Source organism: Pogoniulus pusillus, chromosome 19, assembly GCF_015220805.1.
Source record: "Pogoniulus pusillus isolate bPogPus1 chromosome 19, bPogPus1.pri, whole genome shotgun sequence".
Lineage (NCBI taxonomy): Eukaryota > Metazoa > Chordata > Aves > Piciformes > Lybiidae > Pogoniulus > Pogoniulus pusillus.
This window is the reverse complement of record NC_087282.1, coordinates 2,701,883-2,726,858: the sequence shown is the minus strand read 5'-3', so window position 1 is coordinate 2,726,858 and position 24,976 is coordinate 2,701,883. Positions and strand designations below refer to the sequence as shown.

General features: G+C 44.4%; 1 protein-coding gene across 1 annotated transcript; it reads left to right on the top strand.

Annotated features, from left to right (window-relative positions):
• Positions 1–7,385: 7,385 nt before the first annotated feature.
• On the top strand, positions 7,386–24,228 carry APOOL (apolipoprotein O like). Its single transcript, XM_064158966.1, has 9 exons — positions 7,386–7,646; positions 14,358–14,462; positions 15,055–15,174; positions 16,982–17,036; positions 17,929–18,027; positions 18,923–19,014; positions 20,386–20,472; positions 21,992–22,148; positions 23,618–24,228. The coding sequence occupies exons 1-9, from the start codon at positions 7,635–7,637 to the stop codon at positions 23,713–23,715; spliced, it is 825 nt and encodes a 274-aa protein (XP_064015036.1). The 5' UTR covers positions 7,386–7,634; the 3' UTR covers positions 23,716–24,228.
• The last annotated feature ends 748 nt before the right edge of the window (positions 24,229–24,976 follow it).

Genomic DNA, 24,976 nt, shown 5'->3' with positions numbered 1-24,976 from the left:
GCTCCTACAGCCATTTTATATATTTAGATATTCACCAAGACGTATCTATGTATATAAAATGTGAGGTGGTAGTTGACATTTACTTTGAAAATGCCCTGAACTATCACATTTCCACACATCTTTCCTTGAGCAAAGGAGAAAACCAATCAGTTGGCCACCCTCAGCAAGGAACCTTTACTTTTGCAATATTTCCAGGTAGTCATCATCTTTGCAAATACAAGGACAGAGTCATCAAAATGTAAACTCAATCCCTATAGTGTGCCTTAAAATGTACACTGTACATCTAGCAAATAGACCCCACTCTGGCCCTATGGGCATACTGTACATGCCATGTAGGTACTGTGTTTGTTACAGCCTGTGCCTGCCTTCATGGGGGAAGGAGAGAAGCAAGCAGGTACGGCACAGGGCTTCAGACATGAGCTGAACAATGCTGGTTGTTCACTAATGCTGCAACTTAAACTGATTTTAATATAATTTTAAGTGTTTCATGGTGAAAGGAAAAACATCTGCACTGGATCTGCTACCCACGGCAGGTTTGCATGGTTTCTTCACTGTGAATTTAAGTGACTGTGAGTCACAACCTTCACAACCGCTCTGATGCTTCAAGGATGAGAATGGAGTTCCATGAAATCCTGAACTAGTCAATTAAATTGTGTACTAGGCTGACATCTAGAGCTGAGTGAATTATTCAAGATGATGTAATGTCTGGCAATAATTTTTAACTGTTAGGAGTACATCAGCAAGTGGCTGAAGTTATTCAATGCATGGTTTGAAAACCAAACCACGCAGATTGTTTTGGGAGACACACGAGTCACACAGTCTGTTTCACTTCCTTGCCTGGATTTCTAAGATCCAGGTGTGGGAGAAACATGCTCATATTCCTGAGGGGAAAAAGGAGAGATTGCTCTGAATGCTACCAAACGTGAAGTTCAAACATCCATTGACAATTCTCTTTGACTAGGCTGGCTAGAATATTTCTAGGAGGCAGAACAAAGGGAATGTGAAGACAGCTGATGTCCTTTCACTTGAAGGCAGATACTCACTGATCATTTTTTTCACAAGACAAACTTCCTCATCTGTCAAAGAGAAGAACTGTAATATCATACAGTTCTGTACCATGTAGGGAAAGATCTTATCTCAATGAGGCCCTAGTAGCCAGAGAGAGAGTCACAAAGCCAGAGCTGGGTGAAGGTATCTTGTTTGTTCAGCTCAGAGCTCACAAAGCAGCTGACCTTAGCTGCTGCCAGCTGCCCTCCAAGATGCACTCATACCCCCAGCTCAACAGGATGGGAGAAAGTCTGATGGAAAAGCTTATGGGTCAAGTTAAGGACAGGGAGATTGCTTACCTGCGACCATCTTGGACTTGGGGAAAACTAATTCAATGCCAATTAAAAATACAGCTGTGTATTGAGAAACAGAGGCAAAGCTAAACACACCCTTCCCCCAGCTTCTCTCTTCTTCCCAGGCTCAATTTCATTCTTTCATTCCCAGTTTTCTACCTCTTTCTCCACTCATTGGCACAGGGAAAGGGAGGACAGAGGTTAAATTTAGATCACAATACTTCTCTGCTGCTCCTTGCTCATACTGTTCCCCACCCTCAGCACGAGGTCCCTCCCATGGGCTGCAGTTCTTCAAGAACTGCTTCAGCAGGAGTCCTTTCCACGGCAGGGAGTCCTTTGTGGACAGACTGCTTCCCTCATGAGCCTGGCCTTTTTTCAAACCAGATCTCTGAAAGTTACACACTTCACCATTTTTAAATACTGCCCTTCATATAATCTAGGAGAAATATTAGCCAGCAATGGGGTGAGTTGCAGAAGCCATTCAGAAACCACTTTCGCACTCTAGGTGCAAGCAGACAGTCACAGCATCAGTTAAATGGGCTGAACTTTCTATATTCTTAAAGAAATGTAAGCATGGGTTTTGTTTCAGACCCAAAGCATGCTTTCATAGTAAACCAAGCTATTTCTCTTCTGAAGGGCCACTTACAGATACAGCGGGGAATGACAGACGTCATTAGGAAGATTTCTGTCTCACAAATAACACAAATCATAAGGAAAACAGACAATCTCAGTTTTCATTTCTGAAAGTTAACAAAATATTTTAAGCAGTCTCTGAAATATGAGTGGATGAGACAAAAAGTTGAGTGGTCATACTTTCACTCAGCTTACCTTCAAATCTTTCAGTGTCATGAGTTCATCTCTTCTGAAGTTCCTGGAGCCACGAGTCTGTGTTCTGCTCTTAGCAGTTCTCATCGAATCTGATTTGCATTGAATAGTCAAGATCAATTATCCAAGAGATTCATAAGGTGAAGGCAGAAATTTGCTATAATGAGGTTGAGATTAGCTGGGAGAAAAGTCTGAAAGATTTGCCTGGCATCGCTTATGCCTCAGAGCAAGCAAAAGCTAATTGTTAAGTGGTACGAAGACTGTTCTTTCACAGGCATCAGCTAGCATTTGAAAGTCACTTCACGTGAGCTTTGTCATATTTTTGCATGCACACTAACTCTATCCTGCAGCCCACAGAGAGATTCTACTTTCTGGATGTAGGTTCAACTTTCATGGTCATTGAAATAAGTGGAATGCAAAGTGCGATAGAGATCCCACATTTGAGAGCCCATGCACCCAAGTCTGCTTCTCTATTAAAATGCATCAGATTCTCCAGGGCTGGAAGGTACTTGCCACACTGTACAATGCAGCTGAAATCGTTAGGGTAGTTTTGATCAGACACTTTGGGTGAGTAAAAAATGATTCTTTGCGGTTGAGTTCATCAAGGGCAATAAGCAGCACCAGTACAACATGTTTATTAACTTACTGCATGCTTAGATGAATCTTGCTTAACATGCACAACTACACAAAGAGGTTGTTTGGCTGTAGTTTATTCATCTGGATCTTATTAGAGCTTTTTTTATCACTCAGAATTCCTGCAGGTAAAACGTCCCTCAGCCAGCAGAATTTCTGTGTGATGACACGAGCTCAGACATCTTGTTACTGGCTAGATTTAAGGCTCCCCCTAAGCTGCTGCTTCCCCTCATTTCTTTGATACTTTTCTGTATTCAGTGGAATCTCAGATCTTTGACATCTGCCTTAGTAGCTCTCAGCAGCAGTGCCTGAGGAAACTGAGACTTTTTTTTTCTGGGTTTCATTAATTTGAGTGAGAACTTTTCTGAGGTTATTCTAATTGATATGAACAGAAATCAAAGGAAGAGGAGGCTCTCAGTAGGCTACAAGCCTACATTTTTTTAATACAAACAGTGCAGTACCCCTGGGCCCACACTCTCTGCCAGCACATTTTGCCCTCTCATGAACCAGCCTGCCTTGGACTGTGCACGGCCTCCCTGCCCTCCAGAGTGCAGGAGCTGGCTTCACTCCACTGGCCAAAGCCACTCTGCTGTTTCACCAGCTCCTGATGCAGCTCCACAGTCACAGACCCATCGTGAGCACTTTTGGAGCTGCTTTAGCACCATAAGCAAAGATTGATCAACTGCTACTAAAAGATTTTGGAGGCTGAGACTTCCCAGCTTTTCCACACAGAGAATTCTGAGTACAGTCAGTTACCATTCAGATCCAGACTGCTGCCTTTTAAGCGAGAATGTAGCGCAGCAATGGCTTTTTTTTCTCCAGGCAAAAAGAAGTGAGTGTGCTAGATGTACATGGCCACTCCACCTTATTCTTCCTCTCTTTAGCAGTGACAACCTTCCAGGCCAAAACACCCACCCCAGTTCTCAGCAGGATAGTAAAAATACCTTTGAAGGTACTCTAGAGAGGCATAGGGAAGTGCTCAGCCTCAGCAGAAATTGCAGAATCCTACTGCTGACCTTTAGAAGATTTCACTGTACTGTTAATAGGGCTTCTGTAAGAAAAGGCAAGAATCTGGTAGAAATTAACAGCATTAATCTGAGAAGGAAGAAAACTTTTGTATCTGTCTTTATCTCAAGTCATACAAATCAGGCCCAAGACTATCACATACCCTGTTGGCCATATTCCTTCATCACGTAGTCTTAAGTGTCTTGCAGGCCACTAAAAGCATTCTTTTCTGCAAAGAACTGATGGTACTTAGGACCAAGGTGATATATCTGGGGGCTCTTTGCATCCTGGTGACCCTTTTAATTCCTCCTCAGTTTTCACAACAGAAACTCTGCATTTCTAGGGAGGACAGAAGAGCACGGGTTACTGCAATGCCTTTTTCCCTGGCGTGTAGCTCTGTAGAACTTCCACATGCCTTTCACCGCAGAGCTTAAAGTCTCATTAGAGACAATACTCCACCTTCCCTGCTGCCAAATGATGTTTGTTCACCACTAGTACAAAAAATGGGTAGTAACTGGAAATAGTGAGGAAGCAGTACTAGCTGGTTAATTTACATGAAGTAGTAAAAAGTTCTTTTTCTTCTGGGATGTTTCCCTCAATAAAGCCAAGGGTCCGAGTCGCTCTTTCAGACAGGCTGCTGTGGCGTTCGTTCCCCACTCCTCTTAGCCCAGCCAAAGCACACCTGGCCTTGCCCCTGACAACCAAGCCTGAGCCATATTGGTTGATGAGTAGAAACTGCATTGTTATGTGAACAGAAACTAGCAAACCCTATTTTCTCAGGTGGTTTCAGAAATCATTTCCTTTACCCCACAACATGCAAGCACGATGTTGTACTGCTGATAGTGCCATCCCCTACTGTGTAGGCAGCAGCTCTACTCTTGACACCACTACCAGCAGCAGCAGCTTTCCTTCAAAGCTTGTGGTTTATACCACACTTCCACACCCAGAAGGAGTATTATAAATAGCATCCTTTAAGCTTTTATCAGGTTTTGAGAGGGCTGATATACTACTGGGACCTACTCTTAATAAAAGCAAGTTAAAAATTCAGCGAGATGCTGCCTGTCGTTACCTTCAGGAAAAGAGCCACATCCACCCTTAAAGCAGGCCAGGCAGTTTGTTTCTGTTAGGCACACACAAACGCTAAAAGCAACAATCAGGGCCTTTGCTGGAAGCATTCAGCCCGTCAGAGCAGTGTCTGAAGGAAAGCAGTGCTATAAAGTGATAAAGCACATTGCCATGCTGTTGCTTGACCAGCTTCTGTCCTTACATCTCTAGAGTATTCCTCATTCTCAGGCACCAGTGTGAGTATCAACACAGGTCTTTTTACTGGCTGAAGACACGTTGTTCTGAATGCTGCAGACTAAAGAAGGACACCACATTATACCTACTGACTCTACTGCATTTTTGTCGCTAGCAACCACCAAACAAATCTGTCTTGATGAATCGTGTTCACTGGCCACAATACCAGTAAGACCCTGCTACCAGTTAAGACTTCTGTTTTACTGAGGAACAAGGATTTCAGCTTCAAGATCTGGAAAGGAAACAGGTTAGGATAGAAAAGAAATGCACTAGCATTAATAAAACTTTTTACATTCGACACATACTGTATTACAGCTATCCTTGTAAGACCATTTATTGCTGGGCCATAGGTGACTTCTATCTAGTTTACTACAGTAGCTAATAAAACCTTGTATAGAGAGCCTTTTTTAGATACTGCTTACATGTATGGAAATGTATAACACCCTTGTACTATGGCTTGCACTTTACTTGCATTAAACTGTGAAGTAGGCTGTAGTAATGTCTTTGTATATTCAGGGGTTGAAATACCAAAGCACTGGAGTATATGGTACTGCTGGTGTTCAACCTGCACTGTTAATTCCATCTGACCGTGCTGACAAGGCATAGTTTGAAGCCCCACTGATTTCAAACCTTTAGCAAATAACGCTCTGGGGTCTCCATGGCCTTTGTTTCTTTGTAAATAGGAACATTCTTACCCTTTCTGTAGCAATAGGAGGTTATAAACCAAACTTTCACTAGGACTGTTTTCAATAACAACAACTAACGAATTCTATAGCGCCTTGTACAAAATCATGGAGACTCCATGACCTGTGGGCATTTTTTGTTTACAAGCAGTGTGTATATAGGTATTAGAGGCAGAACTGTTATTTATCACCAAGTTATGTCGTGGTTGGTTCTTTCTGAAATAAATACATGTCTCCTGTCATGATGAAAATTAAGGGGTTTAGAGCCATCTTGCGAAGCTGGAAGCGGCGAAGCTTCAAACACCACTAACCTTCCATGGTTCAGCCTTGTTTTTCTAACCAGCTGTGAGATGAACTGAGAGGCAAAGGTAAAGCCCCTGCCTGTGGCGGGGAGAACATCCAAGCTATGTCACAGTTGGAGCGCTCTGCAACTTCTCTATCATCTCCATCTCGCTTAAGAGCTTTTCTGAGCAGATGCTCTCCCGGTACGGTAGTGAAGTCCCTCAGCTCACGGATGCTACAGAGAGAGAAAACAACCTGCTCTAGACTCGTACAGGTCCAACTAGGTTTCAACCCCTGGATAACACAGTATTCCTTCAGTTTCACAGCAGTGTTTTTAGTTTTATACTTGTCTATGCTGGGGGATGAGCCGGTAGTTCCTATAGGCAGTGGGCGTGAGGTTTCTTTTCCCCGTCCCTCCGGACGAGTTCTGTGTGAGTTCCCCTACCCGGCTGCGTTTTTTCTATCACAGATTAACTTGGTAACTTTTTGTGTGTCTACAACAAAAACTTATGAATGGAAAACTTCACTGTGTGTTGCTCACTGGGCATATACCTCATGGTACATTGCACAGACGTGTAAGTTGTAAGTTGCACTGCAACATTAAAAGAAAAAAAAAAGGAACATATTGCTCTTTTTTCAAAGATATTAACTTATTTAAGAGATATAGTCTGTACATTATTAAAAAGAACATTTATTCTTCCTAAATTCAAACAAAGCTCTTTTTTTTTTTTTGGGGGGGGGGGGGAGAGAAAAAAGTTGTAAACTTCAGTTGTAAATTTGGACTTCAATAAACGAATTATCTGCACTTAAATGTTGTGCTTTTCTCTCTGTGTGTGTTCTCCTGCACTTAAATGTTGTGCTTTTCTCTCTGTGTGTGTTGTCCTGCACCTGAATGTTGTGCTTTTCTCTGTGTGTGTTCTCCTGCACCTGAATGTTGTGCTTTTCTCTCTGTGTGTGTTCTCCTGCACCTGAATGTTGTGCTTTTCTCTCTGTGTGTGTTCTCCTGCACCTGAATGTTGTGCTTTTCTCTGTGTGTGTGTTCTCCTGCACTTAAATGTTGTGCTTTTCTCTGTGTGTGTTCTCCTGCACCTGGATTCAGAGCAGCCACAGCCCAGCAGCATCTCTGGATCAGAACTGGGCAGACTCCGAGCTGCCAGCCAGGTTGGCCTGACCATCGCTCCCGTGCTGCTCTAGCAGCTCAAGCTGTGGCTGCTTAAGACAAACACCTCTCAGAAAATCTCTGTTGTGGTCATCTCCCTGATAGAAGCAGCTGCAGCTTGCCTGGGTTTGTCTCTGGTTTGTGTTTTAGAGAGGCAGCACTTGGGGTTTGCGCTTCTGCCGCCGAGACAGGGTCAGCAATTGTGCATTCTGGAACTAGTGCCGGGGGAGGGCGTTTTGCAGGCGCTAGGAGCAAACACAAACGCAGTCCCGGAGGGACGCCAGCTCGGGACAGGACGGCTCAGCGCTGCCCCGCGGTCACCCGGCCCGGCCCCCCCGCCGCTCCGAGCCCCGCCCGCGCCGGGCGCTGGCCCTCGCCGCTCGCCGTAGGCCGCGGGGCGCCGCTAACATGGCGGCCAAGGTGAGTGCCGCCCGGCGCGGGGCGGGCGGTGCTGCGGCGGCTCCCCGGGCCGGGGCTCCCCTCCCGCCCACAGGCACCCACGGCCGCGGGACCATACCCCGCGGGGGCTCTGCCGCCTGTCCGGCAGCTCGGGAGCTGCCCGGGCAGCGCGGCCTGCCTGCACGCTCGGCTCCCCTCAGAGCCAGGCCGGCGCCCCGCCGGCTGCGGAAGGGGAGAGCCTCTCCTGCCGGCGAGGCTGCGCGGCCCAGAGGCGACCGCAGCCGGAGAGTCGCACGGAGCTGGCCGGGCTGCTGCGTTCGGTCCGGGTCCGGCGGCCGCTCCGGCCGGAGGAGCGCAAGGCAGTGCGCGGTGCCTGCAGGGGACGCGGCCAGGCCGCGGGGTGACGCCGCTCCGGGCCCCGGTGGTCGCACCGCGTCGACCTTCCCAGGGCTGCAACTGGACCGGCTCCACAGTGCCTCTCCTCCATGGCGGGAGGATTAGAGGGCTCTGGTGTCTCGGAGTGGGGACACTCGTCAGCCTGTCACCAAGGGTTCAGATGAAGGAGGAAGAAAGTGAGAGCTCTTAGTGTTGCTTTCTCCGTTGCAGGGGCAGATAGAGGAAGAGCAGGTTCAAGAGGGCGGTTAAGTTTTACAGCAGGAGATGAAAGAAGTGCTCCTTTTGGTTCTCCACATACTTAGAGCTTCTGAAACCCTTCAACTCCTTCCCCGGGAGTTGAAATGCAAGATAGGAGTTTGGTGGTAGCATTGTAAAGTGTGCTACGGTTACAGCATCACTAAAACAAGGGTGTTAAAGTCGTGCTGCAACAGACTAACAGGGTCCTGAGTGTCTAAATTATCTTTGCTGGTGGAGCTATGCAGTGCCTTTAAACAGGGGGAGATGTCTCTGCAAAGAGCTAGGCTGTCTCAAAATATTTAGACATGTTCCCCACTTTTTGGAGTCAAACTGATGAGCAGGTTGCCCTCACATGAATCTTGATGTTTATTTCTGCCAAGCATTTAAAACGTACATCTCTGCAAAGGAGAAGGTGATGTAAATGAGGACAGCCAAAGGAGTGGAAATTAAATGTTCCCATAGCTCATTGTGAGACAAGTGGCTGAAGAAAGCCCACAGCTGGCTGTGCTGTGTGCCTGGTGATCTGGAAGCGGTAGCCTTTGCTGCGTGAACGACGGCACTACCTTCAGCGAAGAGACTTAACTTCTGTGTGCTTTATTACTTAAGATGACAAATTAATGGAGTTCTAATCTTCTTAAGATTTCACTCTCTCTGGGTTGCCGTTCAGTGGGCAAAGATGAAAGACAAATTCCGAGTGAGGAAGTTGAGCTGAAGCGTAAGGATGCTTTGTTTCACCCTGTGGGGTTTTTTGTAGTTGTCATTAGAGTTGTCATTAGGGTCATTCTGCCCCTGTACTCTGCACTGGTTAGACCACACCTTGAGTGCTGTGTTCAGTTCTGGGCCCCCCAGTTTAGGAGGGACATTGAGATGCTTGAGCGTGTCCAGAGAAGGGCAACGAGGCTGGTGAGAGGCCTTGAGCACAGCCCTACGAGGAGAGGCTGAGGGAGCTGGGATTGGTTAGCCTGGAGAAGAGGAGGCTCAGGGGTGACCTTATTGCTGTCTACAACTACCTGAGGGGTGGTTGTGGGCAGGAGGAGGTTGCTCTCTTCTCTCAGGTGGCCAGCACCAGAACAAGAGGACACAGCCTCAGGCTGTGCCAGGGGAGATTTAGGCTGGAGGTGAGGAGAAAGTTCTTCACTGAGAGAGTCATTGGACACTGGAATGGGCTGCCTGGGGAGGTGGTGGAGTCGCAGTCCCTGGGGCACTTCAAGGCAGGATTGGATGTGGCACTTGGTGCCATGGTCTGGCCTTGAGCTCTGTGGTAAAGGGTTGGACTTGATGATCTGTGAGGTCTCTTCCAACCTTGGTGATACTGTGATAAATAAATACATACCCAAATTTAAATACTCGGTTTAGCACAGACGTTTCTGACAATTGTCATGTCTCATGCAGCCTCAGGGAAGGTAAAAGAGTGTGAGACAGTTTTCTGCTTCAAGACATCTGAGTGCTAGCAGAAAAGCGTTAACCTGTGCTTCTTGCTGCTGGAGTAACAGCTTGCCACTGAGGTTAGCCAGTGACTATCTGCTAGTTCATTTCAGTCCTGCTTATAGGTTCTGCTCTTGTAATAGGAAAGGTGCATGTATATACACACACATGCCTATCTATATGTGTGTGTGTTGGAGAACCTCTGCTACTGGGACAGGCTGAGGGAGCTGGGGTTGTTCAGCCTGGAGGAGAGAAGGCTCCAGGGAGACCTAATAGCAGCCTGCTAGCAACTGCAGAGGGACTGTTTGCAAAGGCCTGCAGTGACAGGACAAGGGACAGTGGTTTGAAATTAAAGAGTAGATTAAGATTGGATGTTAGGAACAAATTCTGCACCATCAGAGTAGTGGAACACTGCAACAGGCTGCCCAGGGAGGTGGTTGAGGCCCCATCCATGGAGATATTCAAGATCAGGCTCAACAGGGTCCTGAGCAGCCTGGTCTAGTGGAGGATGTCCCTGCTGACTGCAGAGGGGCTTGGGCTGGGTGACCTTTAGAGGTCCTTTCCCACCCAGACCATTCTGTGATATTGTGGTATATAGCTACACACATCAGAGATTTGTATGTGGTCTGTTTTGATTACCTGTTTTCATTTTGAGCCTTTTTCCTACCTTCAGAGGGAGTTTCCCTGTTTGTGCTCCACTACATACACAGAGTTTGAGCCTTTGGGTGAGAAGCAATACCTAGCACCTCAGAGATTAGCATCAGTTAAATATGTGGGTTTATTATGCTTTGGTTTCTATTCTGCATCTTTTGAGTAGAGGACAGTGAGTTCTTTGTAGTGATGCTGCTTTTTAGCTTTTTAAATAGAATCTGTATTTCTGATCTGTGAAAAGATTCCAACACTTTGAAGTAGATTGTTTGAAATGCAAAGACTTAAAGGCAGAATTATCCAGGTACATTTGACAGGTTTATTGTTGTATTTTGATTAGTTTTACTCCAGCTCTGCTATTAAAAGGCAAAGCTGTAACAATTTTCTGCTAGAGAGCATAAAATAAATTTTTTAAGCAAATAATTGCCATTCAGTCTTCTCATCATACCCAGTGCCACGTCTGTTAGTCTGCAGTGTGTAGTGCTTTGCAATATCCAGTGTCCTTTTTATGCCTGTGGAAAAATCAACCTACTGCTGGTACGTGTTGCAGTCTGATGGCAGTGTCAGTAGCACGGTGCTGGTGTTACTGGAAGTCTTCCTATCATGACCATTCACCTTTCCTTCCACACCCACCTAGGGCAGTAGAATCTCTGATCACCCAGATTGGAAGAGGCCTCCAAGCTCATCCAGTCTAACCTAGCACCCAGCCCTGTCCAGTCAACCAGACCATGGCACTAAGTGCCCCAGCCAGTTTTCTCTTCAACACCTCAAGGCACAGTGACTCCACCACCTCCCTGGGCAGCCCATTCCAATGCCAATCACTCTCTCTGCCAGGAACTTCCTCCTAACATCCAGCCTAGACCTGCCCTGGCACAACTTGACACTGTGTTGCCTTGTTCTATTACTGCTTGCCTGGCAGAAGAGACCAACCCCACCTGGCTACAGCCTCCCTTCAGGCAGCTGCAGACAGCAATGAGCTCTGCCCTGAGCCTCCTCTTCTGCAGGCTGCACACCCCCAGCTCCCTCAGCCTCTCCTCACAGGGATGTGCTCCAGGCCCCTCCCCAGCCTTGCTGCCCTTCTCTGGACATATTCCAGTACCTCAACATCTCTCTTGAATTGAGGAGCCCAGAATTGGACACAGCACTCAAGGTGTGGCCTGAGCGGTGTTGAGTACAGGGGCAGAATAACCTCCCTCACCCTGCTGGCCAGCATCCCCAGGTCCCTCTCTGCCTGGCTGCTTTCAGCCACTCTGTCCCTGGCCTGTAGCACTACTTAGAGTTGCAGCCAAAGTGTAGAACCCTGCACTTGGCTTTGTTCAGTCTCATCCTACTGGCCTCTGCCCACACATCCAGCCTGTCCTGGTGCCTCTGCAGGGTTCTCCTACCCTCCGGCAGATCCACAGCTGCTCCTAGCTTGGTGTCATCTGCAAACTTGCTGATGCTGGACTCAATCCCCTGGTCCAGATCATCCGTAAAGACATTGAACAGGATCTGGCCAAGTACTAATTAGGGCTGGGACTTTCTAGTATCTGGAGTTCTGGTGATGTTTTGATCTATGTTCCTATACAGTTTGTCTCCAGAAGATGTCATCTGGGCTCAGGGCTGTCGTAGCTGCAGCTGTTCAGATCTGTTGCCATTTCAGCTATTTCAGTTTTTGAATCCCTGAATCCATCAGAGAACCTTTTTTCATTTGAACCTTTTTGCCAGCATAGCTGGGTCAACATGGCAACAGCACATTTCTCCAGAAACATGATTTTTGGTGTCCCCCTCTCTGCCCCACTCCAAATCTAGCTGTGCTGTTGGTTTAACTTGCAGGGTGCCTGCTCCTGCAGTGGTGTGTGTGGAAACCTCCCTCCCAGGTGAGGAAATGGGCAGCAGCTACCTTTGAGTCCCTGCCCTGCCTGCCAGCTTCACTCAGTCTCTGCTTTGGCTGTCTCCATCTCCTCAGCTTCTGTCTGGTGGCTGCCTTCATCTCTTCTGTATCAGTGCCCCTCAGGCCTGCTGCACTTCAAAGTAAAGTGTAACAAGGGTATTGTGGCATCTCACTAATGGCAATTAAAAGGATAATGCGTTCAGGTCAGCATGGTTGTGTTTGCAGGGATGGCTTTGCCAGCTGAGATCTGCCAGCCTAGCTGAGCTGCAGGTGTGGTGTTTTGGAGCTTCCAGCTGACATAGAGGCAGAAGAAAAATGTTGTGATACCAGCCTGGCCTGAAGAGAAAAGGAGATGAGGTTGTGTTTCTTGAAGCCAGTGAGCTCAGTCCCACACATCGTCCTGCCAGTTCTGTCTCGGGGAAAAGCCTGGAATAAGCAGTAGCTACTGGCAGGCTCCTAGGGTGGTGCAATGGTGATGCTGACAGGAAGGGGTTGTGCTCCCCTTCCAGAGAGAAGGAAGGGGCACCTTGGCTGTGTGTGCAGAGTGGGAGCACCTCATATTAATTAAGAGAATATAGAGAAACCTTGCATAGCCCTTCCTCCCCTCAGCCCCCTGTGAAAAAGTGCAGCTGAGGAATCATTTTGAGCTTTGCTCTACCTCTTTCAGCTCTGGCATTGTCTGCTTGCCCCTTCTTTCCCAACAGTTCACTGCTCCTAGCTGTGTGCACCTTTGTTACCCTGCAGGTCTCTGGCTGGCTGTGATTGCATGTTCTGAAAGCTTTGCTGTGATGATCACACAGTGTACTTCAGAAGTGATGGTGTTCTGCTGTCTTGAGTGGTTCAGTCTGCATGATTGGTGTCTGAGGAGCCTGAGCTGGTTCGGAGTGGTGCTTTTGCCTTTCTCCCTGTTCATTGTGTGGTGCTTTTGCCTTTCTCCCTGTTCATTGTGTGGTGCTTTTGCCTTTCTCCATGTTCATTGTGCATTCGTTGCTACATCTAAATGCTATGGAATAAATCCTGCTCCTTTGGCAGGATGTTCCAGTCGAAAGCTGAGATAACAGTGATGAGATAGTAGAGATTTGTACTAGAGATTTAAGGCATTTCCCAAAATCATGTTGTTTTTACCCCACTTTCCTGTTCTTTTGGAAAGAATCCAAGCCTGGTGGGGACTGGAAGTAACCTCTGGAGATCATCTAGTCCAATCCCCTCTCTAAATAAAGCAGGGTCACTGCCACCATCCTGGGAATGGTTTTCATGCTTGTTTTTGTGAAGCTGCAAGCATGCTTCAGGTGAAGAGCAGGAAAGTCTTTACTGATACAGAAGAAACCATAACCAAAGCTGCAGATGCTTTAAACATTATGGCAAGTTTTGAAACCCATGGTAGGGCAGCAAGCTTAGTGCCAGCTCCGACTGGAGCCTTCAGGCAGCTGGTTGCAGGTGAAACTGTATTTGTGTAATACACTCTGTTAGGTTTTTTAATGTTCTAATGTTGACGTTTTCATGGTTTAATGTCCTAGACATGAACCCTCTACACCTGTAATTTACACTGCAACACAGGAATTCAAAAGGTCAAGACAGTGATTCTTGATGCCACTAATTGCCCTGAGTTCCCTTTTATTGTCAAGAGGAGGTTGTTCCAAACAGGCAGGAGTTGAACCATCCCTTGAACTGGAAAGGAGATGATGTTTTGTTATGTCTGTTGTTATGGAGAATTCCTGTCAATAAAGTTGAGATGTGTTTTGCTGAAACAAAAGGTTCATTCACTGTCTTGGAGTATGTTGAGTAGATTAGAACTTAATTGATGTTAGGGGGTGATGTAAGCAGCAGCATGGCTCTGGACACACGATTCTAACTGGTCTTGTAGGTATTGCTGTCAGTCATCACTAGCTTTTCTTCACCCTTGTAATCTGAGAACATCTTGTCTAAGATCAAAGGGGTTTCTGAAAGTGTACTGATTTGTAAAGGTTTTAATGGTTGGACTCAAGGATTTTAAAGGTCTTTTCCAACAAAAGAGAAAGAGTTCTGTGACTCTAGAAGTGATTTGTTCAATCCTGTGTTTGATCAAGCGCAACTCGATAGTAAAATCCAGACTTCCCTGGAGTTATTTTTTTGTGACTGCATTAAAACTCCCTTTTTTTATCCCTCTGTCCCAGGTGGTGAGGCTGGCAGCTCTTTCTTCTAGTCTGCCATTTGCTTGTTTTACTGTGCATGCAGCAACAGAGAAGGAATCCAAAGGTCAGCTGGTGAAGCCACATCAGGTGAGAGTCTTGCTGTTGGTCTGTATTTAAAAGAATAGCAAAAGAATGTGCAGAATGGCATCTCTTTCCATGGAATTGTGTTGCTCAGTGAATAAAATACAGAGCCAATAGGTGATGATAAAAATTACCTTTCAAATTACTGGCCACTGTAGCACAAATGAAACATGCAGTGTTACAATAGCAGGTCAGGGAAGTTTTATCTCATTGTCATTATTACATTTCCAGACTGTAGATGAAAAAAAAAGAGTATGATAGTGATAATAATGGTCCTTTCCTACTGTGCAATTTTCAGTCATACATTTGTGCATCTTCCAGCTATTCTGCTCATGATTTTTGTCTGAATAAGAGGTATTTTTATTGTAGTCAGTAATTCTGCTGCTTGGAACTGCTGCAGTGCTTTCAGGTTTTGTTTCTGCGGTCACACTTGTGTAAAGTACGCTCGTGGGTCTAAGGGAGAGTGCTTCCATATGGAAGTTTTGGTTGCTGTGATGGGAGCACTGAGAGTCTGTGGCCTTGAAAAGTATGGTTCAGTGTAAATACTAACCAGTTTAGAGAGCTGTCTCCCTCAGCAGAGCTGTGCTTCTCTTTCCAGCTTCCCATTTACTGTACACCGCCGCTGCAATCGAGGTACGTGGAGGAGCAGCCTGGCCACTTGCAGAAGCAGCTTTCTTCAGTAAGGCAGACAACTGGGCGCTACCTTGGGTGGTGCAAGGTGAGAAACAGCTGCATCCAAAGTGCCCCCAGTTCCTGCCACCACTCAACTGAAACATCAAGCTAACCCTGGAGTGTTTCTCTGGTTCCTTGTGTGAGCACAACCTGTAACTTAAGATGCAAAACTGAGGCCTTCCTTCATTTTTCTCTGCTGTGTTTATAACGGAGAACCTGGTTGTTCCCCCTCTTTTCCAAATCAAAAGGCAGCAAGACAAGTCAGGCTTGAGCTGGATCTCGGCCAACTCACAGTGTCAGGTTCAGAGAGGTCTCTGGGTTAAGCTTCTGCAGCATGAATTACGTAGGTAAATTCTTGCTAGCAGAACTCGATAGCATTTAGGAACCTGAAATTCCAGGTACACTACGCTGAGGGAGCTCCTTTCAAAGTGCAGGGTAAAATATTCTGATTAGGTACCTGGGGAAGTCAGACTGAGCCCATGCAACCCGTTCCAGCAGGTTAATATTAACTGGTCACCTGCATTGAATGTTGTAGGCAGAGAAGAAAATGTGATGCCTGTCACCATTTTCTTAAGTGCTGATAAAAGACTTCACCCTGACTGTCCTTAGTAGGAACTGTTACTCTTGTATTCTTCTCTTACAAAAAAAGCAGACCCTGTTACTTGCCAAAGGCAAGGGTACCAACGTGTCTTCCTGCTTTTTCTGTTAATTTCTACCTCCCGTTTCCGTGAAGATTTTGTCAGTGGGTACAAATCCCTGCCAAATTTGGCCGTGCCTTTAACCCAGGCAGGCTTTCGGCGCTTGAGTAGCAGTGACCTCTGCTGGTAGGAACTCTGCTGCTGAAAGTAGGTGGCTTCAGTGACCTGCTTGAAGGTGTCCTTTGAGTTCATTCATCTCCTGAAGAGTTTGTATTTACTCGATTTGTTTAGCAATCTGAGCACACCGCTGCCAATAGTAGGTGAGTAGAGGGTTTTTTCCATTGCTGTCTACAGCTGCCTGCAGGGAGGCTGTAGCCAGGTGAGGGGCAGTCTCTTCTAAGCACCCACCAACAGAACAAGGGGACACAGTCTCAAGTTGTGCCAGGGGAGGTCTAGGCTGGATGTGAGGAGGAAGTTCTTCCCAGAGAGAGTGATTGGCATTGGAGTGGGCTGCCCAGGGAGGTGGTGGAGTCTTCGTCCCTGGAGGTGTTGAAGCAAAGCCTGTCTGGGGCACTTAGTGCCATGGTCTGGTTGATTGTCTAGGGCTGGGTGATAGGTTGGAGTGGATGATTTTTGAGGTCTTTTCCAACCTGGCTGATTCTATGATAAAGAAAAACTTATAATTCAATAAACTGAGCAGTTTGAAGAGAGTAATGCAAACTAGATGAGCACACATCCTAGTCTAAATCAGTATTGATTCTCTTTAGGGAAACTGAGCACTGTCTTCACAAACTAAAAGGCAAAGTCAGTTTTCCTGTGTAATTCTCTCTAGGAAGGAGCAGGTTTATTTTATCATTGAATTTTCTTAGGCTGTGCAGTTGGTGCCCAGGTATTTTGCTTCCCTACAGTTTTGTTCCTGGAATAGCTGAAATTCTGAAAGTGATCTTACTGTATTGATGAGATGTAAAAAAATTAACATCAAATATAGATGTAAGTTGTAAAAATATAAATATGGCAGTCAAAAAAAGGGGCAAGATCTCAGCACAACCTTTCAGGAAGATCCTGGTTCTGGTTTGGATTTTTTACAGTTAAACAGCATTTCTCTGTCTTAATTTTCTGAGCCATATTTATCAACCAAGTAGTTTTGTAGTGAAAACATCTACTTCTCTAAAGGTTTTACATTAATTTTGTTTTCTTTTGGGTTTATTTTTGTAGGATGCTTTTGTCTTTATTAAAAATGGGATAAAGGATTCCATCCAGTTTGGAAAAGGTAAGCAAGTGATGTAAGTCTGAACTGAGAGTTCTTTGTTCTGTGTCCTTGTGACTTAGAAAGATGGTCTAAACAGCAAATTCTAGTTGCAGGGAGAGGAGAGGGCTCTGGAACACTTTCCACAAGTGTGGAGGGAAAAAGTGGGCCCACTCCTAATTTGTTGTGCAGTGTCATTTCTGTTCTAAATGAGAACTGACCAATGAAGTTGTGTTTGTCATTCCTTGGATTTTGAGCTTTATTCATAAAATCAAAGTGGTGCAAATAATTGAAGTTGGATCTCTGGAGGTCTGTAGACCTCTCTGCAGATGCGCCTGTAGATCATCTGGTCCGTTCATCTGCTAGAAGCAGGGACAAAGTAGGTTGCTTATCTCTGTGTCCAGTCAGTTCTGGAACATCTCCAAGGACAGAAGTTGCACAACCTATCCTAATTATAAAATCAGCTTCTTAAGTCTATCATGATTTGTGAGCAGTATTTGTATCAAGGCTCATTAGCAGAAGCTACAGGTCACAGTTATTGTCCTTAAAAAAATATGTATATTGGAAGATTCCAAATCTCTGTTGTCTCATTCAACCTGTGTTAACTCAAAATAGAATCAAAACTTAAAGCTAAGTTTTCCTTTTCCTCTGTCAAGGACTAAGATTTCACAAAGCAGGAAGTACCCAAGGAGAAAAACTGCTAAATTTCCTGCTGTGTTGCAAGGACTGTGACTGTGGGTCTGTTCTAACACAGGCTGCAGAGTGTGTGAGAAGGAGGAATCTGTACTCATTAAAAATCCACTCTTGGACTGTTCTCAGTTTTGGATATTAATAATTTTAGTTCCATGTTTATTTCTTACATGGGGAATAAAGGGATTGATTCATTTCTGTGTTTCTCCTGTTTTTTAATTCCCAGATGCTTATGTTTACCTGAAGAATCCACCCCCAGAATTCCTTCCCAAAGCTGGTGTGATTACAATATCAGGCTTAGCTGGCCTGGTGATGGCAAGAAAAGGTAGGGATTTGGGCTTATTTTCATTATGGGTGTGATGAATGTAGCATATAGTATTGTTTTTCTCTGAAATGGGCAAACCCCTATGTAACTAGTGTTAAAAAACCCCTCCTGATCATTGAGGGTGAGTAGTTCTGGTAGAAGCTGGCTAAGACCTAATAGAGCAGGATTAGAGAGTCGTTTGTAATGGTGGAGCCAACAGATTCAAAGCAGGATGCTTGGTCTGAGTTTGTTCATTTTTGGTGTTCATAAACAATGTGTGTATGGAAGGAGACTGGAGACAAATTAATAGGTAATGTTACTGAATATAGAATCATAGAATCAACCAGATTGGAAGTGACCTCCAAGCTCATCCAGTCTAACCTAACACCCAGCCCTATCCAGTCAACCAGACCATGGCACTAAGTGCCACATCCAGTCTTGTCTTGAACACCTCCAGGGACAGCGACTCCACCACCTCCCTGGCAGCCCATTCCAATGCCAATCACTCTCTCTGTGAAGAACTTCCTTGAGAATCTGTCATGAGAGCTCATTGTCAGTGGTCAGTACCCTGCTCTGGGTTCAGCTGCGCTCACCTTTGAACAGAGGCCTCATTTTTCCAGTCTCCCAGCTGCTCCTGGTGCTGCAGTCTGTGTCCTCAAGAGCACAGCACCTCTGAAATGACATAGGCCTTCTTCTTATTTTTCACAACACTGGAAAATCTAAATTGGTGTCGTTTCAGGAATCCACTGTTGAAAATCTCAGTACCTTCTGCAAACGTGACCACACTGAACTGTTACCACACCCAGTACTCTCTCCTCCAGCTGCTTTGGGTTCTGTTTGGTGTAAGCTCTTAGCTGATACAACTGCTTACATTTCATTAGTGTCTAATTCTTTTAAATATTTGGCTTTATTGCAGGCTCTAGATTGAAGAAAATTGCTTATCCATTGGGACTGACCACTTTAGGAATTGCTGTTTGTTACCCAGCTCAGTCAGTGGTATTTGCCAAGGTAAGTTTGTTTGTACTTCAATATTGAGTTAAAAGTGGATTTAGTTAGAACATTAAGCATCATGGGACTAGGAGTCAGAATTCACATTCATCTCCATTAAAACATGTAATGCCTCAGAGGGGTTAATTGCATAACTATGAAAAATTAATAAAGGAACTGAAATTTAAAATGCAGCCTTTCAATATTTAATCCTGATTCCTCAGTTAAATGAAGATGATTTCACCTTGCTGAAGAATATTCTTCTGAATGAAGAGTAAAGCCTTGGCAATCTGGATCCTTGTTTCCCAGTTACTGTCACCTTGCAGTTGTCTGCCTGAGTAGATTATCTTAGCTGTTGATGTGGTAAAGCAGAACTGTAGTAACATTTTGTATGCAAGAAGTGCTTGCACACAGTACTTTTCTACACAAAAAGGCAGCTGAAGAGCAGAATATAAAGCCTGTAGAACTCTTCCTCTTCTCTAGTTTTCCAGTATTTCCCTGCTTCATAAGGATTCCTTAGAAGTCCTTGACAGACTTTGTGTTTATATTTTCAAAGTTGCATTTCTGTGTTAAATTGTTGAGACAGGAACATCATTAGTTGTATTTGGGTCTAGGACTTACCAGTCTTTTACTTACATGATCAGTTTCAGTTTTGAGAGATTTGTAGATTACTCTGAAATCTGCCTGGAAAACCCTGTATTGAATCTCAGACTTTCCACTGTGATGAATCAATTGTTACTGTTTTTATTGGGCAATTTGGTACTTTTCTACTTTAGAGTACAGTTCACAAAGCCCTGTACTGTGGCTAAAATCTTTGGGCAATCTTGCAGTGCTAAGCTGCTCTCTTGCTGTTTTCTTGTTGCAAATCATTGAGGATTACAGTTTCTCAAGAGGCAGTGGGACTCCTTGGTTCATTGTCATAGGAGTTAAATGTCAGAGGTAGAAGATGGAGAGGTCAGTAGGCAAGCTACAGTGTACCTTATGATCTGTCTCAGGAAGTTAAATCCTTGTTTGCTGCCTGCCTACGTTACACATCACCTTCTGCACAGTACTCTGTAGTTGCAGCTGTGAAGTATGCTGTTTCTGCAGAGCATTTGTAAAGGTGTTCCACAGTCACTGCAAGATTGTAGAGTTACTCTTTCAAGAGAGACTCGAGGATTTGGCCATTTGTAGAGCAAGGCAGTGCTCACCAGCATGGGCCAGGTCATCCCATGGGGCTTTTTTTCTTCTGTGGTACTGTCTTTGATAATTTCCAGCCTAGTGAGACAGGTTGGGATCCTGGCAAACTGCTGCTCTAATCTGTTGTGCAGATAAGGTGGACTTCACTGGAATGGTCTCTGTGTTTTAGTATTTTTTAAGCTGTTATTAAATTGTGCTTTTCTAAAATAACAGGTAACAGGGAAAAAGTTACTTTGTGCAAGTCATCAAAGCTATGAGGCTGTGCGGGCGCTGTGGGCAGGACCAGGAGACGTACCCAAGGTAGGCTTGCTGAAGCACTAACTCCCATGTAAAGCAAGAAAAAGGTAAACTAGAAGGTCAAGCAGTAGGTCTGCTGATACTGTTTGGCATTGCCAATTGTGATAAGTGAGGCACAAAACCCTCTAACTTCAGTGTTTAGTATTTGTTCTGCCTCCCAGACCAATAAATGTTGAGCTCCCCTGTGTAGTCCTACAACACACACAAGATGCACGAGAGAAGGCTGAGTTCCACAGCTTGTTTGTGATCTGGACAAAAAGAACCCATGCTTGTTCAAGCTTTGGTCCTAAGCAGAACTCTGAATTCGAGACAAGCACAGTTCCAGTAGGCATAACTGGCTTCTTCTTACACATACAGTGAAGGAAATTCCACAGCCCTTACTGAGAGTCTGTTTTCATTACCTTGTGATAGAAATTGTCTGCTTCTGATGACTTTTTTTTCCCTTGTCCTGTCCTGATTGCAGCCATAGTGAATATTGACCTATGGAAAAATTCATCATGGGTTTTGGTATTCTCCCTAGTAGAATTTTCTAGCTCTTATATAGTTCTTGTTCTTCTCTGAGTGTTCTCTACTTTCTCTCTCTCCTTTTTCTGTTTCCAGAGGTTTCTGTCTGTGGTTTGTGTTGTTAGATTGGAGTTTTTAAAGTGAAATGGTCAAGATAGGAGGACATAGGAAGCCAGCTGAGGCCTTGCCAGCATGAAGTAGAGAGGAATATTAACCACATAGAATTTGGGTTAGTACATCCCAGAATTAGACATGTTTTCTCTGCAAACTGAAAGGGGTTTGTTCCAGAGAAAATGTATAAGCCCTTTGCAGAAGTGGTACTTCTTTGAGTAAAAATTCAGCTTTGTGATTTTTTTTCCCACTATAAAAGCAAGTGAACATTTTTCAGTTACATTAACATCTAAAAGTGTTTCTCTTTAAATGTATAGCATTCATTTGTGTGCTATCCTTGTATCTTATTTCCACTGAGGAGCACAAATGGAATTCTGAATTTTGAAAATGGGATTCAGATAAAAGTTATCAAACTGATAGCAAAAGAAGAATTGATAGAGTAAGACACTTTCTCTTGACATGTTTTCCCTGGGTGAAGCCTGTTCCCAAAACAGTACATTATTTTCTGTTACTAGGATGTTACCACAATTTAGCTTTGCATTTTCTGTTGCCTAAGGCTAGTAAGTGGTGTGTAAAAACTAAATGCTATCGGAGTCTTGTGCAAGACTCATCTGTAAATGAACAGTGATTTATTCAGGAAGTAATTTGAGAGTCTGAGGTAAAAGCACAGAGAGCATCAGACTGACTTGGGAGAAAGAACATTTCCCTACACGTGGATTTGAAGTTAGGCACCTGAAGTGTGGGATTCTTCCAACTCAGTATCACAAGTTGACTATCATTGTATGATATCATAGCTGAAAATAATTTCATACAGGATAAGCTCTCAGGCTTGAAAGCTTTATTTTGTGATCGTGTATGAAGCCTTTACCTCTGCCCATTTTTACTTTCATCAATGTTTGCTTCACAGCTGCAGCAAGAGTCAAAATCTGTTACACAAGAAGATAAGAAGAAGAAAGAAATTTCTAGTACGAAGCCTGAGTCTGCTATTGAGTCAAAATCATTTAACAGAACAGAATCCTCTCCAGTGGAGTCTTGGAGTAGTAAAGCCCCAGTGGCTTCACCAGGTGACTTTAAACGTTTCAAGTGTAACATCAGGGCATTAAATCGTGGCAAGGCATGACTCAAGTTTGTAGTTACCCTTGCTTTAAACTGGAGCAAACTGTCAGAACTTACTGTTCTGGATAATGTATTGCATACACTGTCATTTAGTATGTGCTTCAGAGCCTCGGGGGTGATGATTCTCCCACTGTGGACCTTGTCACAGTAGCAGAATCGTGATGTATTTGTTGTTTGCTCTCAGTGTTTTCTTTAATTCCACAAGGAGTAGGCCATATCCCATGGTGTCACCAACTTCTGTTGCTACTTAACTTCTGGTAAATACTTACTTCAGATTAGCTTTCTCTTGTCCAAATACCACAAGTGTAGTTTAAAGGCTTACTGCTGGATTTTAGTGAAAGCAGCTCATTTGAACTGCCTTGCCTTCAGGGGTTCTGTATCTTCAGCTCCTGTGTTCTTTACCAGAACAGTTTTTGTCTGAGAAGCAAGCACTACATATTTGGATGGGCTTTTAATGGCTTTTTCTCCCTTTATTTTCACTCTGACTTACATTCACCTCTTTCTTTACTTTGCACTTGTGTTTTTTCTGGTTTATTTTGTGGAATGCCTTGATCTGGTTTTGCGTTTGCTGCAGGCCAGGCTGTGCTGAACAGTTTCATACACAGATATCTTCTGTCTTTGCTGGCATGGGTGGAATTCATTCATGTCCCTAATTGAGCCCAGAATCCCCATGCCCTGCATTAGTCTCTGTTGTCAGATGTTTATTTTCACTAGTCCAAATGGGGCAGAGCTTTCAGGAGAAACACAGCGGTCTCTGTTAAACCAGCTGATGTAACTGGAAAGGCAGCAGACTAGTAGTAGAAGGCACAACACTAGTAAATCTGCCTTGATATTCTCTTAGCTCCTCAGGAGTTACAGCATTGTTAGATCTGTCAGTCTTTGTGCATTGTCCTGCAGGGTGACTGTGAGGGCTCAGCATTTTAGTAACCTTACTTCATTGGATTTGGAAGGCATGAAGAGAAAGCTAAGTAAAAGCATTTGTCTTAATTTGGGATTCTTAACTAGCTGGCAGCAGCTTCAGGGAAGACACTGATTCAGTTGGCTTGGGGAGCCAGCTGTGCTCCTGGGAGCAGTTAGGGAAGAAAGACTGCAGATTTGTTTTTTTTCACATCCCAAATTTTCCCTTCCTTTCCACATGTAGGGCAAAGCTTCAGTGTTCTTACCTGCTGTGTTCAGGAGGTAATGTTAAAGTATGGAGAGTGGGGGCAAGACCTTTTCTCCCTCCAGTGCTGCATGCTAATGACAACATGCCATTGTTGTCGGGTATCACACAGCCTGAGCTGTGGGTTTTCTAAGTGTTGGCAGTACAGTAGTTCTCAAAAAGTGTCATTAAGTGATTGGTTGGTTGGTTTTTTACATCTCATATATATATAAAAAAATGTTTTTTAACATTAAATTCCTTCAATGTCTCTCACAGGAACAGTGAAGACACCAAAATTTAAACCTGATCCAAGACTTATGGACCATGGTCAGTCCAGCCCAGAGGATGTGGATATGTACAGTACTAGAAGCTAAGACAAATCTGCTTACAGATCTTTGCAAAGTACCAGAGATAAGGGAGAGGAAAGAAGGGAAGGCCTAATTGTTGCTATACATACTCAGCGAGGTGTAATTTAATCAGGTATTTTCTTATATCCCAGCTTGTATTACTGACTTACACAGTTCTGTTCAGTGAACATTTTGTTTCTCACCACTTATAAGCAGTGAGAATTCACTCATTGCCAGTGTCATCAGTGAGACACTGAGAAAGTGAGATTTGTCAGTGTCTTCTCACAATGAGGTTTCTCTGTGCCAAGCTTGTTAATAAATGTCACTTCACAAAGGGTTTGGAAATGTAAGCACTCTATACTTGAGCTCAGATGTTCATTGATCTGAAAGAAGAATGTGATGGATGGGGTTTGCAGAGGCTTGTCTGTTTTCTTGCAGCTCTGAAATGAAGATTCTTGTTGGTGAAAGTTGGTTGTTACAGCATACAAATGGCTTTATCTTTAGTGGTTGTATAAACATGGCACTTTCTTTCACTGCAAAGTCATTTGTTGTTGTTTGCCTCTTTTACCAGGGTGAATGGAAACAACTTCTTGTCCTGCCTGGTTTTTGTATTGAAATGTCACTTAACTTTGGGGAAAAGAACACACAACTGACCTCTAAAACATTAATGCATTCATTTTCACCTACTTCTAATGCTTTGAAGAACTGTTTGCAAACTGCTTAATCCATGAAGCCAATACCATTGGAACTTAGAATGCAGTAGCAGTTCTCAGGAAGTGGAAAACCTTCTGTAGTGTCAGTGTTTAAAGAGCTAACAGGTAATAGGGGTGAAAAGCAGCCAGCATTTTCTTCCCAGAAGTTTGTGTGCAGTACCCATTGGTTTTGGTTGGATTTCTGTGAAATTCTTTCTTTTTCCATAAGAATGAAATTAGGAATTAGGGTTCATGAATTCATAGAATGGTTTGGGTTGGACAGGACCTTAGCAATAATTCAGTTCCAACCTCTCTGCCATGGGCAAGGACAGCTTCCACTAGGTCAGGTTGCTCAAAGCCTCTTCCAACCTGACCTTGAACACCTCCAAACACTGCTTTTATCATTGTGTGCATCTGTCTACTTCTGTTCATCCTCTGTTTGTCTTCAACACGCTCTTACAAGAGCTGGAATAGATCTGGTGGTCTTCCTTCAATACCCTGGAACTTTATCAGTGCACTATGATGATCAGCCCACTACCTGGAGACATTCACTGTGCTGTCTGCTGAGGTATCATCTGTATCTTCTGTGGCACTTC